The 15,598-nt window shown below is 46.7% G+C and overlaps 1 protein-coding gene across 2 annotated transcripts in view; it reads left to right on the top strand.

Moving 5' to 3' along the window:
• The first annotated feature begins 890 nt into the window (after positions 1-890).
• The window catches only part of PRPSAP2 (phosphoribosyl pyrophosphate synthetase associated protein 2), a 33,736-nt gene continuing 19,028 nt past the window's right edge, over positions 891-15,598 (top strand). The window contains exons 1-6 of one of the 2 annotated variants that reach the window (XM_073361794.2): positions 891-1,016; positions 10,904-11,023; positions 11,661-11,812; positions 13,329-13,381; positions 14,014-14,080; positions 15,076-15,248. In XM_073361794.2, coding sequence (XP_073217895.1) covers positions 11,694-11,812; positions 13,329-13,381; positions 14,014-14,080; positions 15,076-15,248 — 412 coding nt within the window. In that variant the 5' untranslated portion in view covers positions 891-1,016; positions 10,904-11,023; positions 11,661-11,693. Of the gene's footprint in view, positions 1,017-10,903; positions 11,024-11,660; positions 11,813-13,328; positions 13,382-14,013; positions 14,081-15,075; positions 15,249-15,598 lie in introns of those variants that run through there. The other variant, XM_078854522.1, reaches the window with a different exon arrangement.

Here is a 15,598-nt window from a genome sequence, read left to right as displayed (position 1 = left end):
CCCGAGGAGCTAAGGGCAGTAGTGCCCACAGACACCCCCCACCCCGAGGAGCTGGGGGACGCTGAGGGCAGTAGTGCCCCACAGACTCCCCCCACCCCGAGGAGCTGGGGGGGACGCTGAGGGCAGTAGTGCCCCACAGACACCCCCCACCCCGAGGAGCTAAGGGCAGTAGTGCCCCACAGACACCCCCCACCCCGAGGAGCTAAGGGCAGTAGTGCCCCACAGACGCCCCCCCACCCCGAGGAGCTAAGGGCAGTAGTGCCCACAGACACCCCCCACCCCGAGGAGCTGGGGGACGCTGAGGGCAGTAGTGCCCCACAGACGCCCCCCCACCCCGAGGAGCTGGGGGGGACGCTGAGGGCAGTAGTGCCCCACAGACGCCCCCCCACCCCGAGGAGCTAAGGGCAGTAGTGCCCCACAGACGCCCCCCCACCCCGAGGAGCTAAGGGCAGTAGTGCCCCACAGACGCCCCCCCACCCCGAGGAGCTGGGGGGGACGCTGAGGGCAGTAGTGCCCCACAGACGCCCCCCCACCCCGAGGAGCTAAGGGCAGTAGTGCCCCACAGACGCCCCCCCACCCCGAGGAGCTGGGGGGGACGCTGAGGGCAGTAGTGCCCCACAGACACCCCCCACCCCGAGGAGCTAAGGGCAGTAGTGCCCCACAGACGCCCCCCCACCCCGAGGAGCTAAGGGCAGTAGTGCCCACAGACACCCCCCACCCCGAGGAGCTGGGGGACGCTGAGGGCAGTAGTGCCCCACAGACGCCCCCCCACCCCGAGGAGCTGGGGGGACGCTGAGGGGAGCATCGCCCTGCGGCCGCCCACCCCCCGACCCGGGCGCGGAGGGGAGTAGCGCGCCTCGCGGCTGCCCCTGCCCCTCCCCCGCGCACGGCGCCGCCATTTTGCAGCCGGACGGCGAGGGGCTGAGCCAAGCCGCCGCCTCCCCTCCCGCCGCCGGCCGGCTGGGCCGCCGCCTTCTCCCGGCAGCTGGGGGGGCCGGAGTGGCGCTGAACGGCAGGTAAGGGGCTCGGCCACGCCGCCCTCTCCGCCCGGGGCGCGCGCCATCCTCTGGCGCGGGAGGGGGGCCACCATCACGTACGCCCTGCCTCGGGGAGGTGGGCACCGCTGGGGCGGCTGGGTCTAGTCTGTCCCCGCCTCGGGGCGTGGGGCGGGGGGTGGGTTCATTGCGGTTCCCCCCACCCGGGCCGGTAAGGTGGGGGATGGGTTCATTGCTATTCCATCTCCTCCCTTCCCCCCCGCTCCTCAGGGCAAGAGGGGAGGGGTGGGGTGGGGTGGGGGATGGGTTTATTGCTGTCCTGTCCCCCCCAAGCATCAGGGCAAGGAGGGGTGGGGTGCGGAATGAGTTCATTGCTATCCCCCCCCCACCTCAGGGCAGGTAAGGTGGGGGATGGGTTCATTGCTGTTCCCTCCCCCCCCCCCCGGCTCTGCTCCTCCACGGGGCAAGAGGGGTGGGGTGGGGGATGGGTTCATCACCATTATCTTTCTCCCAAGGGGAAATCCTGTGGTGGGGGAGTTTCCTTTCCTAACATAGGAAATAAATTGTAAGCCCTCCAGGGAAGATAGTTTCCTTTGTGTATTTGTACGCAATGGGTTCCCAGTCCCAACTGGGACCTTTGGGTTCTAGCCTAATATAAATATTTCCAACTGCAAATGGGGAGGGGAAGTGTGTGTATGAGGGGAGGGACTAATCTCCAGCCTTCCTCTGGGGTGGGTGAGGTGGGAGTGGGAAGTTCATCTCTGTCCATCATCCTGTATGTAGGAGCAACGAGGGCGGAACCTGGTGGCAATGGCTCATCTCCTTTATGCCCTGGAAGCTGTGATATATTTGGGTGTTTTCTGTCTCCATTCCCTTCTTTCTATCAAAGGGCCCTGAAATCCTAGGGGTCTAGAATCTTTTGTGAATCGGGGCCAGTTTTCACTGGGATTCAATCCAACAATGTTATTTTCCTTATGTACCTGAGTGGCTGTGGTATGTGACTTCATAGCCAAAGCAACACAATAGGAACTGGGGGCTTGGGAGAGGTGGGGAGGGTATGATGGTACTGGGAAGACAATCTGGGGTAAATGTTCTTTTCTCAAACCTGATCCAAACTTGGAAGGTCAGTCTGGACAAAGCCATTGAGCTATGTGTGTGCATAGATATGCACTTGTTTTGAGGCCATGACTTTACTCATCGTTTTGCCTAATGAGCTGGCGGTAACCCCAACACCTGTTTTAGGATGACCAGGTCAATGTTACCTCTGGATTTACCATCCTGGAGCTTGTATTATGCATATACCTATCATTTGCTCCTCTACTGTAGCCCAGTTGTTACCTCTGCAGTATACTTCCTGCTAAACCCAGGGTTGTGAGTTCAATCCTTGAGGGGGCCATTTAGGGATCTGGGGCAAAAATTGGGGATTGGTCCTGCTTTGAGCAGGGGGTTGGACTAGATGATCTCCTGAGGTCCCTTCCAACCCTGATATTCTATGATTCTATGACCTGCAGAACTGGAGCTTCAAAATCACTCATGAAAATGTTCCTGTCTCACTGAAAAGTGAGATGTGATCTGAACTATAAATTGGAAGCCAGGAACTCATAACCTTGGGGAAAAATCTCTTAACTCTTCTGCCTGGGTTTCCCCATCTATGAAAAGTGGATAAGAACAGGGCCAAAGTTTGAAAAGCATAGCACAAATATTAAGTATTATTGTTTTTAGGCTCATTTTATTGAGAACCCCCAAACTATGAAGCTCCTGCTGACATAGGACTGTCCACACTGACTCTTTTGTTGGTGTAACTTATGTCATTGGGAGGGGCATGCCGTGAGTGACGTACATTGTATAGAATCATAGAATATCAGGGTTGGAAGGGACCCCAGAAGGTCATCTAGTCCAACCCCCTGCTCGAAGCAGGACCAATTCCCAGTTAAATCATCCCAGCCAGGGCTTTGTCAAGCCTGACCTTAAAAACCTCTAAGGAAGGAGATTCTACCACCTCCCTAGGTAACGCATTCCAGTGTTTCACCACCCTCTTAGTGAAAAAGTTTTTCCTAATATCCAATCTAAACCTCCCCCACTGCAACTTGAGACCATTACTCCTCGTTCTGTCATCTGCTACCATTGAGAACAGTCTAGAGCCATCCTCTTTGGAACCCCCTTTCAGGTAGTTGAAAGCAGCTATCAAATCCCCCCTCATTCTTCTCTTCTGCAGGCTAAACAATCCCAGTTCCTTCAGCCTCTCCTCATAAGTCATGTGTTCCAGTCCCCTAATCATTTTTGTTGCCCTTCGCTGGACTCTCTCCAATTTATCCACATCCTTCTTGAAGTGTGGGGCCCAAAACTGGACACAGTACTCCAGATGAGGCCTCACCAATGTCGAATAGAGGGGAACGATCACGTCCCTCGATCTGCTTGCTATGCCCCTACTTATACATCCCAAAATGCCATTGGCCTTCTTGGCAACAAGGGCACACTGCTGACTCATATCCAGCTTCTCGTCCACTGTCACCCCTAGGTCCTTTTCCGCAGAACTGCTGCCTAGCCATTCGGTCCCTAGTCTGTAGCTGTGCACTGGGTTCTTTCGTCCTAAGTGCAGGACCCTGCACTTATCCTTATTGAACCTCATCAGATTTCTTTTGGCCCAATCCTCCAATTTGTCTAGGTCCTTCTGTATCCTATCCCTCCCCTCCAGCGTATCCACCACTCCTCCCAGTTTAGTATCATCCGCAAATTTGCTGAGAGTGCAATCCACACCATCCTCCAGATCATTTATGAAGATATTGAACAAAACCGGCCCCAGGACCGACCCCTGGGGCACTCCACTTGACACCGGCTGCCAACTAGACATGGAGCCATTGATGTACTGACAAAAGTGCTGGTGTAGACATAGCCTGATAGTTTTCCTTGTTGATAGACTAAGCAGAGGGCAAGGACCTGGGGTCTGATCTGTTTTATTAGCTGTATAGGTGGTTTTTGAAGGTTAGAATTGAGGCACACTCCTGGGGTCTGCTCTATTGTTGTACCTGTTGCAACCTCTCCCTATTAAAAGCTTCTGTGGTATCATGAGCCATTTTTTGGTTCACAGGAACTGAGCAGAGTGCTGCACAGTGGTGGAGTGTTTTATTTGTAGGAAATACCCATCCTCTTCTTGGCTCTCAACTGCTGATGAGCCAAATATAGCTTCTGCATCCTGGACAAACTGAGTAAGAGTAGGTCTAGTTGCAAAGGCTGGTAAAACAGCTTTAATATAGCCGTCCCGTGTTTGAATCCAACAGCTGCTTCCATAAATGTGACTAATACACAGTCATTTTTGTAGATGCTGTTTTAGAGTACTTAATAAGAGGGTGTACTAACAGTCCTAAAATGGATTCTGTACCTTTGCTAGATGCTTGCAATCTCTGTTTGGGAAACATTTGTGAGATGGAGACATTGGCCTAAGGCTTATGCCCAAATAAATTTGTTAGTCTCTAAGCCCTGGTCTACACTAAGGGGTTAAGTTGAATTTAGCTGGGTTAGGTTGATTTTAAAATGAATGTTCCGTCGACCTAAAAGGCTCTTAAAACCGACTTCTGTACTCCTCCACAGCGAGGGGGTAGTGCAAAAATCGACCTTGCTGGGTCGCATTTGGGGTAGTGCAGACGCAATTCGACGGTATTGGCCTCCGGGAGCTATCCCAGAGTGCTCCAATGTGACTGCTCTGGACAGCACTTTGAACTCCGATGCACGAGCCAGGTACACAGGAAAAGCCCCTGGAAATTTTGAATTTCATTTCCTGTTTGGTCAGTGCGGCGAGCTCAGCAGCTCAGGTGACCATGCCCATGCAGTCACCCCAGAATCGCAAATGAGCTCCAGCATGGACTGAACGGGAGACACTGGATCTGATTGCTGTATGGGGAGAAGAATCTGTGCAGGCCAAACTCCGATCAAAAAGAAGAAATGCTAATATATATAGTGGAGTCGCATCATACGCGGATTTAACTTATGCGAATTCAACTATACGAGCTCGGCAAAAAAAAAGAAAAATAACAATAACTTGTGGCGGTGGAGTACTGTACAGGAGTCGATGGGAGAGCGCTCAGGGGTGGATTTATCGTGTCTAGTCTAGACGCGATAAATCGACCCCTGCTGGATCAATTGCTGCCCGCCGATCCAGTAAGCATCTTGTAGCTCTGAGTGTGATTCTAGTGTTTAAAGATACTTATTTTTCATACAACATGGGCCCCCAAACGCAAGCCAACTACTTCGCTGTTTCTTCGGTTGAGCACCAGATGATCTGTTCCAATGCTGGAGGAAAAACTGGCTGTGTTGGACTTACTAAGAGTCGGTATGTTGGTCTCCAACGTGGCACATAAATATGGCTATAACAAATCTAGCATCCGTGCCATCAAGATTTGAGAGAGAGAAATTCGTCAAACCGTGGCGTCAAGTGCTCCAATAACTGCTGAAAGAAAAGGAGTACTTGTGGCACCTTAGAGACTAACCAATTTATTTGAGCATGAGCCTTCGTGAGCTACAGCTCACTTCATCCACAGTATGCATCCGATGAAGTGAGCTGTAGCTCACGAAAGCTCATGCTCAAATAAATTGGTTAGTCTCTAAGGTGCCACAAGTACTCAGTCTGTATTCACAAAAAGAAAAGGAGTACTTGTGGCACCTTAGAGACTAACCAATTTATTTGAGCATGAGCCTTCGTGAGCTACAGCTCACTTCATCCACAGTATGCATCCGATGAAGTGAGCTGTAGCTCACGAAAGCTCATGCTCAAATAAATTGGTTAGTCTCTAAGGTGCCACAAGTACTCCTTTTCTTTTTGCGAATACAGACTAACACGGCTGTTACTCTGAAACCTGTCAATAACTGCTAAGGTGATGAGCCAGGTGCGTGATAAGACTTTAGTGAAGACTGAAAAGGCATTAAACTTATGGCTGGAAGACATGAACTGTAAACGTGTGCCTATCGATGGCAACACGTTGCGAGAAAAGGCTCTCAGCCTCTACGTGCTGTTCAAACCTCCCACCGAAGAGGGACAGCCTTCTGCTGAGAAGGAATTCAAAGCCAGCCAAGGTTGGCTTAACAGTTTTAGGAACCACTTCAACCTCAAAAACGTGCAGACTACTGGTGAAGCTGCATCTGCCAATGAAGAGGCAGCAAAAGCCTACCCCGAACAATTAAAGAAAATCATAGAAGAAAAGGGCTATCTTCCGGAAAAAGTTTTTAATGCCGATGAGATTGGGCTCTTCTGGTAAAAAATGCCCAACTGCACTTACACTTCGAAATCAGAAAGACAAGTCCCTGGCTTCAAAGCAGCTAGGGACCGTGTGACTGTGTTGTTTTGTGGCAATGTGGCTGGGCATTTAATAAAGCCAGGCTTGCTCTACAGGGCTGCAAATCCCTGTGCCCTAAAAGGCAAGAACAAAAATCTCTTGCCTGTGTTATGGCAATCAAATAAAAAGGCTTGGGTGAGAGCAGCATTATTTCTGGATTTGTTCCACAAGTGTTTTATTCTGGAGGTCAAGTGGTACCTCGAAGAGAAAGGACTTGACTTTAAAGTGTTGCTGATCATAGACAATGCTCCTGGCCATTCTGAGACACTCCGGTTTGTGCATAACGACGTTGAAGTTGTCTTTCTCCCTTTTTTATTCTTTCATTCTTCTGTCTCTCTCTCTTTTTGACTATATGTGATTTTCGCCTTACATGCTGACTTTAGAACCTATCCCCCGCATAAGATGTGACTCCACTGTATGCCAAACTTGCACACGGCGTGGTGGAGAGAGGCTACAATAGGGACACACAGCAGTGCTGCGTGAAAGTTAAGGAGCTCAGGCAAGCCTACCAAAAGACAAAGGAGGCAAACGGTCGCTCCGGGTCGGAGCCCCATACATGCTGCTTCTATCATCAGCTGCATGGTATTCTGGGGGGGACCCTACTACTACCCCACCACTGTCTGTGGACATCTGCAAGGGGGATTCTCACGCAACAGGGAGGAGGATTTTGTGGATGAGGAAGAGGAGGAGAATGTGCAGCAGGCAAGCAGTGAATCCGTTTTCCCTGGCAGCCAGGACCTTTTCATCACCCTGGAGCCAATACCCTCCCAAGGCGGGATCCCTGACCATGAAGCCGGAGAAGGCAGCTCTGGTGAGTGCACATTTGTAACTACAGTACGGTGTTTAAAAGCAATAGTGTTTAATGTTTGATTTGCCCTGAAGAATTGGGATGCATTTGCAGCCAGTACAGTTACTGGAAAAGTCTGTTAATGTGTCTGGGATGGAGTGGGAATCCTCCAGGGACATCTCCATGAAGCTCTCCTGGAGGTACTCTGAAAGCCTTTGCAGAAGGGTTCTGGGGAGGGCTGCCTTATTTTGTTCTCCATGGTAGGACACTTTACCATGCCAAGCCAGTAGCAAGTAGTATGGAATCATTGCAGCACAAAGCATGGCAGCGAATGGTTCTGGGTTTTGGTCGCATTCAAGCAATGTTTGGTCTGTCTTTCTGTGTTAGCCTCAGGGGAGTGAGATCATTCATGGTCACCTGGTTGAAATAGGAGAATTTTTGTAAGGGAACAGTAAAAGGACTCCATTCATGCTGGGTTGTTTGCCCTTGGCTAAAAGGGATCATCCTGGAGAATAGCCACGCGGCGGGGTGGGGGGAGGAGTGAGGGGATCATCCCGGAGAATAGCCACGCGGCGGGGTGGGGGGAGGAGTGAGGGGATCATCCCGGAGAATAGCCACGCGGCGGGGTGGGGGGAGGAGTGAAGGGATCATCCCGGAGAATAGCCACGCGGCGGGGTGGGGGGAGGAGTGTGCTGCACATCCACCCAAAAACCGCAGCCCCTTCTTTTAAATATGAAACCCAGCCGGCATTGCTTGCTATGGGAAAGGATGGCGCTGCAGTTTGAAACCATTCCCACATGTTATGAAGGCATAAGAAGCCAACCCCATGTACCAAAAGGCTTACTATGGCTGCCTGGAAGCTGAATTCTGATGCCCAGCCGTTTGTGATGTGTCACCATACTGGCAGGCGCTCGATATAAAAGGCAAAATGCGATCTTGTACCTAAAGCGCATGTGCTGTCTGCTGCCAATTGCTTGATTCACTATGGAAGAGTCTCCCTTTTGTTCTCAGAAATGTATCATCGTAAATTTTACTCTCCCTTTTTATCTACCCCCCAGGTGCAAATATTTCTATGCTCCCCCTACCATCTCCGTCCCTGAGGTTATCGCAGATTAGAAGGTGAAAAAAACGCACTTGCAATGACATGTTTTCTGAGCTCATACAGTCCTCCCGCAGTGATAGGGCACAGCTTAATGCATGGAAGCATTCAGTGGCAGAGGCCAGGAAAGCATTAAGTGAGCGCGAAGAGCAGAGGCAGGAAGCGATGCTGAGGCTAATGGGGGAGCAAATGGACATGATGAAGTGTCTGTTGGAGCTGCAGGAAAGGCAAAAAGAGCACAGACCCCTGCTGCATCCATTGTATAACCGCCTGCCCTCCTCCCGAAGTTCTATATCCTCCTCACCCAGACGCCTAAGAATGTGCAGCGTGGGGGGAGAGGCTCTGGGCACCCAGCCACTCTACTCCAGAGGATGGCCCAAGCAACAGAAGGCTGTCATTCAGACAGTTTGCTTAGTGTAGCCACACTACAAATCAAATGTGGCCTTGTCCTTCCCTCCTCCCGCACGTCACCCCACCTGGGTTACCTTGTCAGTTATCTCACTCTTTTTTTTTTTAATTAATAAAGAAAGAATGCATGGTATCAAAACAATAGTTACTTTATTTCCTTTGCCAGGTGCGATCGAAGAGGGGGAGGGTGGTTGGCTTACAGGGAATTAAAATCAACAAAGGGGGTGGGTTTGCAGCAAGGAGAAACACACACAACTGTCATGCTGTAGCCTGGCCAGTCATGAAACTGGTTTTCAAAGCCTTTCTGATACACAGCGTGCCTAGCTGTGCTCTTCTAATCGCCCTGGTGTCTGGCTGCTCAAAATCGGCCGCCAGGCAATTTGTCTCAACCTCCCACCCCACCATAAATGTCTCCTCCTTACTCTCACAGATATTATGGAACACACAGCAAGCAGCAGTAACAATGGGAATGTTGGTTGCGCTGAGGTCTAACCTAGTCAGCAAACAGCGCCAGTGAGCTTTTAAATATCCAAAGGTACATTCTATCACCATTCTGCATTTGCTTAGCCTACAGTTGAACTGCTCCTTACTACAGTCCAGGCTGTGTACGGCTTCATGAACCATGGGAGCAAGGACTAGCCTGGGTCCCCAAGGATAACTATTGATATTTCAACATTCCCTATGGTAATTTTCTGGTCTGGGAAGTAAGTCCTTTTTGCAACTGCTCGAAGAGCCCAGAGTTACTAAAGATGCGAGCGTCATGCACCTTTCCTGGCCATCCCACGTTGATGTTGGTGAAACGTCCCTTGTGATCCACCAGTGCTTGCGGCACCATTGAGAAGTACCCCTTGCGGGTTACGTACTGGTTGGCAAGGTGGTCCGGTGCCAAGATAGGAATATGTGTTCCGTCTGTCGCCCCACCACAGTTAGGGAATCCCATTGCAGCAAAGCCATCCAGTATGACCTGCACATTTCCCAGAGTCACTACCCTTGATAACAGAATGTCAGTGATTGCATTGGCTACTTGGATCACAGCAGTCCCCACAGTAGACTTGCCCACTCCAAATTGATTCCCGACTGACTGGTAGCAGTCAGGCCTTGCAAGCTTCCACAGGGCTATCGCCCCTCGCTTCTCAGCTGTCAGGGCAGCTCTCATCTTGGTATTCCTGCACTTTGGGGTGGGGGAAAGCAACTCACAAAGTTCAAAGAAAGTGTCCTTATGTATGCAAAAGTTTCGCAGCCACTGTGAATCATCCATACCCGCAACACTATGCGGTCTCACCAGTCTGTGCTTGTTTGCCGGGCCCAGAATCGGCTTTCCACTGTATCAACCAGCCCCACTGCTGGCATGATGTCCCAATTTCCACAGCCTGTGCTTTCAGGAACGTCTGTGTCCATGTCCTCATCACAATCGTCCTTGTGCTGGTTGCTCTTAGCCCGGTTCTGCACATAATCCAGGATAATGCGCGAGGTGTTTACAGTGCTCACAACGGTAATGGTGAACTGAGCGGGCTCCATGCTTGCCATGGTATGGTGTCTGCATGGGTAACCCAGGAAAAAAGGCGCAAAACAAGGGCGGGAGGAAGGGAGGGGCGACTGATGACATGTACCCAAAACCACCCTTAACAGTGTTTTTGCCCCATCGGGCGTTGGGAGCTTAACCCAGAATTCCAATGGGCAGCAGAGACTGCGGGAACTGTGGGATAGCTTCCCACAGTGCACCGCTCCGTAAGTCGATGCTAGCCACAGTATTGAGGACGCACTCCGCCGACTTAATGCACTTAGTGGGGACATACACAATCGACTGTAGAAAATAGATTTCTAAAAATTGACTTCTGTAAAATCGGCCTAATTTCGTAATGTAGATATACCCAAAGGTGCCACGAGGCCTCGTTGTTTTTGCTGATACGGACTAACACGGCTACCACTCTGAAACCTGTCCTTTGTTTGAGTTATGCTGCTGGTATTGATATGTTCAGTTCTTTGAGTAAGTTGAAAGTATTGGAGTATTTATATATTAAAAAAGCAAGTTGCTGAGTTTTTAGCACTTTGTTAATTAAGATGGTACTTATTTTATGTCTACAATGGTGGCTGCTGTTCAGCATGATGCTGTCACTTAAGTGTTCTATTACCTTGTGGCATGAAAATGTGATATTACAAACTGGAATAAAGAGTATGGAGAAACCCTGATGTGATTCATTGATTTTGTGTGTGTGTGTATGCCTTTATTGAATAAAAGTGTCTAAATTGTCTCTTGATGTTTGTTTTCTCTGTGGTGTTTCCATAGGAGCAATTCTAGCGTCGAAGAATGACAGCAGCTACGTGACCAAGTGGATGCATTGTACAAGAGGGCATTAGTTACATCTGCCAACTTTATTGGACTCTTCCTTAAGTTCAACCCTTATTTGTAAGTTTATAATTTATTGCAAAATAAGCAAACATATACAGTGCATGTGTAGTATATACATATAGAGGCTGTTGTAGTGGATTTAGCACAGAACTGGGAACTCCATTCTAATAACAGTCCTATCATCAATTTGATGGTGTAATCTTGGAAAAATCACTTAATTTTTGTTTTTTCTCCCAGCTGGTGAATGACAATGGCAGAAAGTTAATTAGACAAGCAGATAAAAATGGTAGGCTAACGATCTGCCCTGTCAGCTGTAAACTGAGGAAGATGATTAAAAATTTTGTAGAATTTGTGATATGATCTGACGGGAGTTTGAAGAAACCATTCTTGGTGCCTTTCTGCTAGATGCTACCATGAGTGCTGAGGACAAGACGAGGTAGAGAAGACTGGCTCCACTCACACTCCTTGTGGTTTGTTGCTGGGTGCCCAGATCTTTAAAAAGAGTAATGCTTATGTAGCACAAAGGAGTGTTGTAAGGATTTCATCTCTGTAGTATTGTTCTTACTTTATGTTTTTACTAAACAATTGTGTATGAGGATCCAGGAGGATGAATTAGTCTGCAGCCCATATCCAAAGGAAACTTGTTTCTAAAGTAAATATTGTAATGCTTAATATGTCTTTTATTTTTTTGCAGTATTTTAGAAGTGGAAAAACAAAGTAGGTTTTGATGTTTTGTGTGGCATCAACTGAAATAGGAGCCATCATGAATATAACAAAGGGTGGGCTGGTGCTGTTTTCAGCTAATTCCAATTCATCATGCACGGAACTATCAAGGAGAATTGCTGAGTAAGTAATATCCAGTGGTTAGTCTGTGCTGCCATCACAGCAGTGTAGGACATTGGTCCAGGTGGGTTGGGAGTAGAGATCAGTCTTCAGCAGATAAGAATATTTTGTAAAGTTACTTAGTAAAACTGCTCCATTGTTTGGAAAAATAAAGTTACCTACAAGGTACACAGTCAGTACAATAAATCTTTGTTCCTAATCAACTAAACTTGCATCTCTGAAAATAAATATTATAGATGTCTGTTTTAAGCTATCATTTTAAAGAACTAATTAGGGAACTGTGCCCCAGGGCAGACTGTATTACATGTAATAAAGGCGTTAATCGTGACGCTCAGTATAGCAAGCTGGGAGAGGTTTGTTGTTGAATCACCTTGTCCTGGCATCCATAGCATTTAACAACTACATGTAGGGTAGTATGGACCCTGACAAGCCTTTTTTCATTACTGTGGGACATGCAAATTAGAAAACACAATTTCCAGCGGTAGGTAGTCAGTGTCAGTACCTCACCTAAAACCTTTACAGTAGCTGAATTTTGAAAAGATACGGTGTAATTTATTCACCAAATAACAAAGAAAACATTTATGCTTGGCCTGTTCATTTGCAAACTGTGAAAGGCCACATTAATATTGTTTAGGAGACATAACTTACAAAGGTTTTTATTTGGATAGTGATAAATAATCCTTTATGTTAGAAAAATCCTTTGTTTTCTCATTCCATATGTACTGTGGCTTTGTTAGTTATCAAGGCTTGTCTTTTCTGCTCAGTACAAATTTATTTAGATATTGAGGATTTTTAGTATAAAGTGCGCTAATAGCTTTGGTAGAGCTATTATGTCTTGAATAAATCTAGATCATACTTCATGACCATAGGCGTGCAAGATGCTTTTAGAAATATCAGACGTGGCAGGTCACTTCCCTACAGTCTAAATTAGACGTGACCTAGGAAGAACAGACAAGAAGGGTGCTGAGGGAGGGCTGAGGTTACACAGTGTTTGGATGTGGGGATATTTGTGCATCATTCATGCAATTGGTTCCTTTTTAGTAATTGGCTTTTCTATGCTAATACAGACATATTAAACCATAGTTTAACCTTCAAAAGCTTATTAACTATAGCTTTGTCTGCTCTTGCCCTCATTTCATTTCTCATCCAGTCTTGATTGGAAATTTCCCTGGGAAAGGACCTATTTAAACTCAGTCTTGTAAAGCCTCATGCACATCTGTGACACCATGTAGATGATGATGAGAAACTTGTTGCATAATTTCATAATTTGGAATTATTTTAATGTTCTTGTTCATTTTTTTTTAACATTGTTTTTATTTGTGGACAGGCTTAGATCGACCAGTAATGTAACTCTTGTAAAATGTAGAGTTGTGAGAAATCTCATAGTAAAACATTTGTCCTGTGATTTATGAAGTATAGATTTGTACAGTGTTATGAACATTGGGTTGGGCTTCTTCTTTATTCTGGTCTCCATTCCCTTGGGTGTAATGTACTGATTCTTGCTTTTCTCTTTCTTCAGACGGTTGGGGGTAGAGATGGGCAAAGTTCAGGTTTATCAGGAGCCAAACAGAGGTGAGCATTTAATGGTTAAATAAACCTCTCGTTCTGCCTCTGTGGGAGACAGTATATTACCTAACCCTCCTTAGAATTTATTTACAGAAAAGCGAAGCAGCACTTTCTAACGTTTGTGTTCTCTCATACACGTGAACTTTCACCTCTTGTCTTGCTGCCTTCTGAGGACTGTCACTCTTCCAGACCACCTGTTTATGTATGTGATCACTAGCATACATCTCTCTCTCACACACACTCTTGTATGTTATCTCTCTCCAATTAGTTTTTTTATATTGTTCCTTCATCCTCATTAAATGCTGGTATTGTCATGCAATATTATTGGTCAGAGGGTTCATGTATGTAGCCACCACCATCACCTTCCTTAGATACAAAAGGATACATTTTCAAGTCCTCATGTGGGAACTTACCACATGACTCATGTTATCATTAGTGGGAGTTGTGCACCTAATGCACACAAGTCTGTAAATTTGACCATGAATATTGTCTTCAATATGGCTATTCTCTTTCAGTTTGAAGATGGAGAAATTATTTATTTTTTAGATTTGTCTATAGTGTATGACGACCTCGTGGAGTAATTCCATGAAGTCCTGTTGTATGTTTCTTAAATCTTTGTATGTTTCTCTTCTTGGCAGAAACAAGGGTGCAGATTCAAGAGTCTGTGAGAGGAAAAGATGTCTTTATCATCCAAACAGTTTCAAAGTGAGTAACAACTAACACATATTCTAAAGAAACTAGAGTAGTTTCTGACATGGTTTATCTTTAAGAATTCTTTTGTCTTAGGTTTTCTTTTTTTGTACATATGAGAGATTCACAGATGGGCCAGTTGGTCTCTGTGATTTAAAAGGTGTGTATGTGGGACTTATAATCTGACCATTTACTTTGTTTATATTCAGATGAATCTGGATTTTGCTCTATGGGTTTCTGCATTCTTTTGCAATGTACACTCTGTTCCTTACTTTGTTCTCTTTAAAATCTTGTTGTGATCGACTACCCTGAGTGCAGCACCACTTAATGCTTTTAAAGTGGGAGCGCTCTCTTCAAAGCAAATGGCTCATGTGACTCATTAAGCAACATAATAATTGTATGTTCTCAAGAACATACAGAGCTCTACAATTCAAAGGCATACTTCTAGTTTCTGACAGCAGCAGAAATGATGGGGCTGATTTGCCTGATCAGTCCTTCCATGTTAATATATACCACTAAATCTTTTTGTTTAGAGACAGGAGATAGGATGTTAGTTGCTAAATATTTAAAGCCTAGTGTTGGCCAAGGCCTATTTTTGGCCAAAATAATAGGAGAATGTATTGTGGGAATCTAAAACTGTTAGTCCTGTCCGTAGTGAAAATATATTCATTCAGTTTTTATCTTGTGGTGCAAAGATGTGGGAGACAAATTACAATGTAGGCCTTATTGCAGCAACATGTTGTGCTGATATGGTCCTGAAAATGTCTTTCTAAACAATGAGGTTGTTGAACAGGCAATGGGAGAAGAAATTATGAAGTATAGTCCTAGTGAGAAATTAAAATAGTATGTCAAGTGCAGTGGCCTCCCTAGGGTGCATATTTGGATTTCTTATAGGGATATTTCAATTGCCAGTTTTTCTTCAAGTCCCTTGAAGCAGATGTAGGTATCACACTGAATTCAGCTAAAGGATATTTATGCGTGGATACAGAACTAGAAACTTCTCATTCCAGGGATGTGAATACTACGATCATGGAACTCCTGATCATGGTGTATGCTTGTAAAACCTCCTGTGCCAAAAGCATTATTGGAGTGATTCCCTACTTCCCATACAGCAAGCAGTGCAAGATGAGGAAAAGGGGCTCCATTGTCTCTAAATTACTGGCTTCGATGATGTGCAAAGCTGGTAAGAATGTAGGATGTTGTGAAATAATCAGGGCATGGTGGGCTTCTGATGTCATATTTAACTTCTAGACAGCTGTGTGCATTAAACTGGGAACTTCAATAAGAAATAGCTGTAAAGATTTTTAGCAAGAGGAAATTTTAAACCCTAGAGAGGAAAATCCAATGTAAAAGCAATACAAAGTGGTGAGTGAAACGCTGCATTAAAAACGAGCACGTCTTTGTAACATCCATTGCAGAGTCCATGCCAAGCTGAGTTGGTGAGATAAATCTGCTGGAATTCCTACTATCCTGGAAGGTGGGGTTCCTTTCCTGTGATACTGCTGCTGGGTCCCTTCTCTCCCTTCCTAACTC

The sequence above is a fragment of the Lepidochelys kempii genome, chromosome 10 (assembly GCF_965140285.1).
Source record: "Lepidochelys kempii isolate rLepKem1 chromosome 10, rLepKem1.hap1, whole genome shotgun sequence".
Lineage (NCBI taxonomy): Eukaryota > Metazoa > Chordata > Testudines > Cheloniidae > Lepidochelys > Lepidochelys kempii.
Note: the sequence above shows the minus strand (reverse complement) of the source record. Positions and strands in the feature narration are given on the sequence as shown.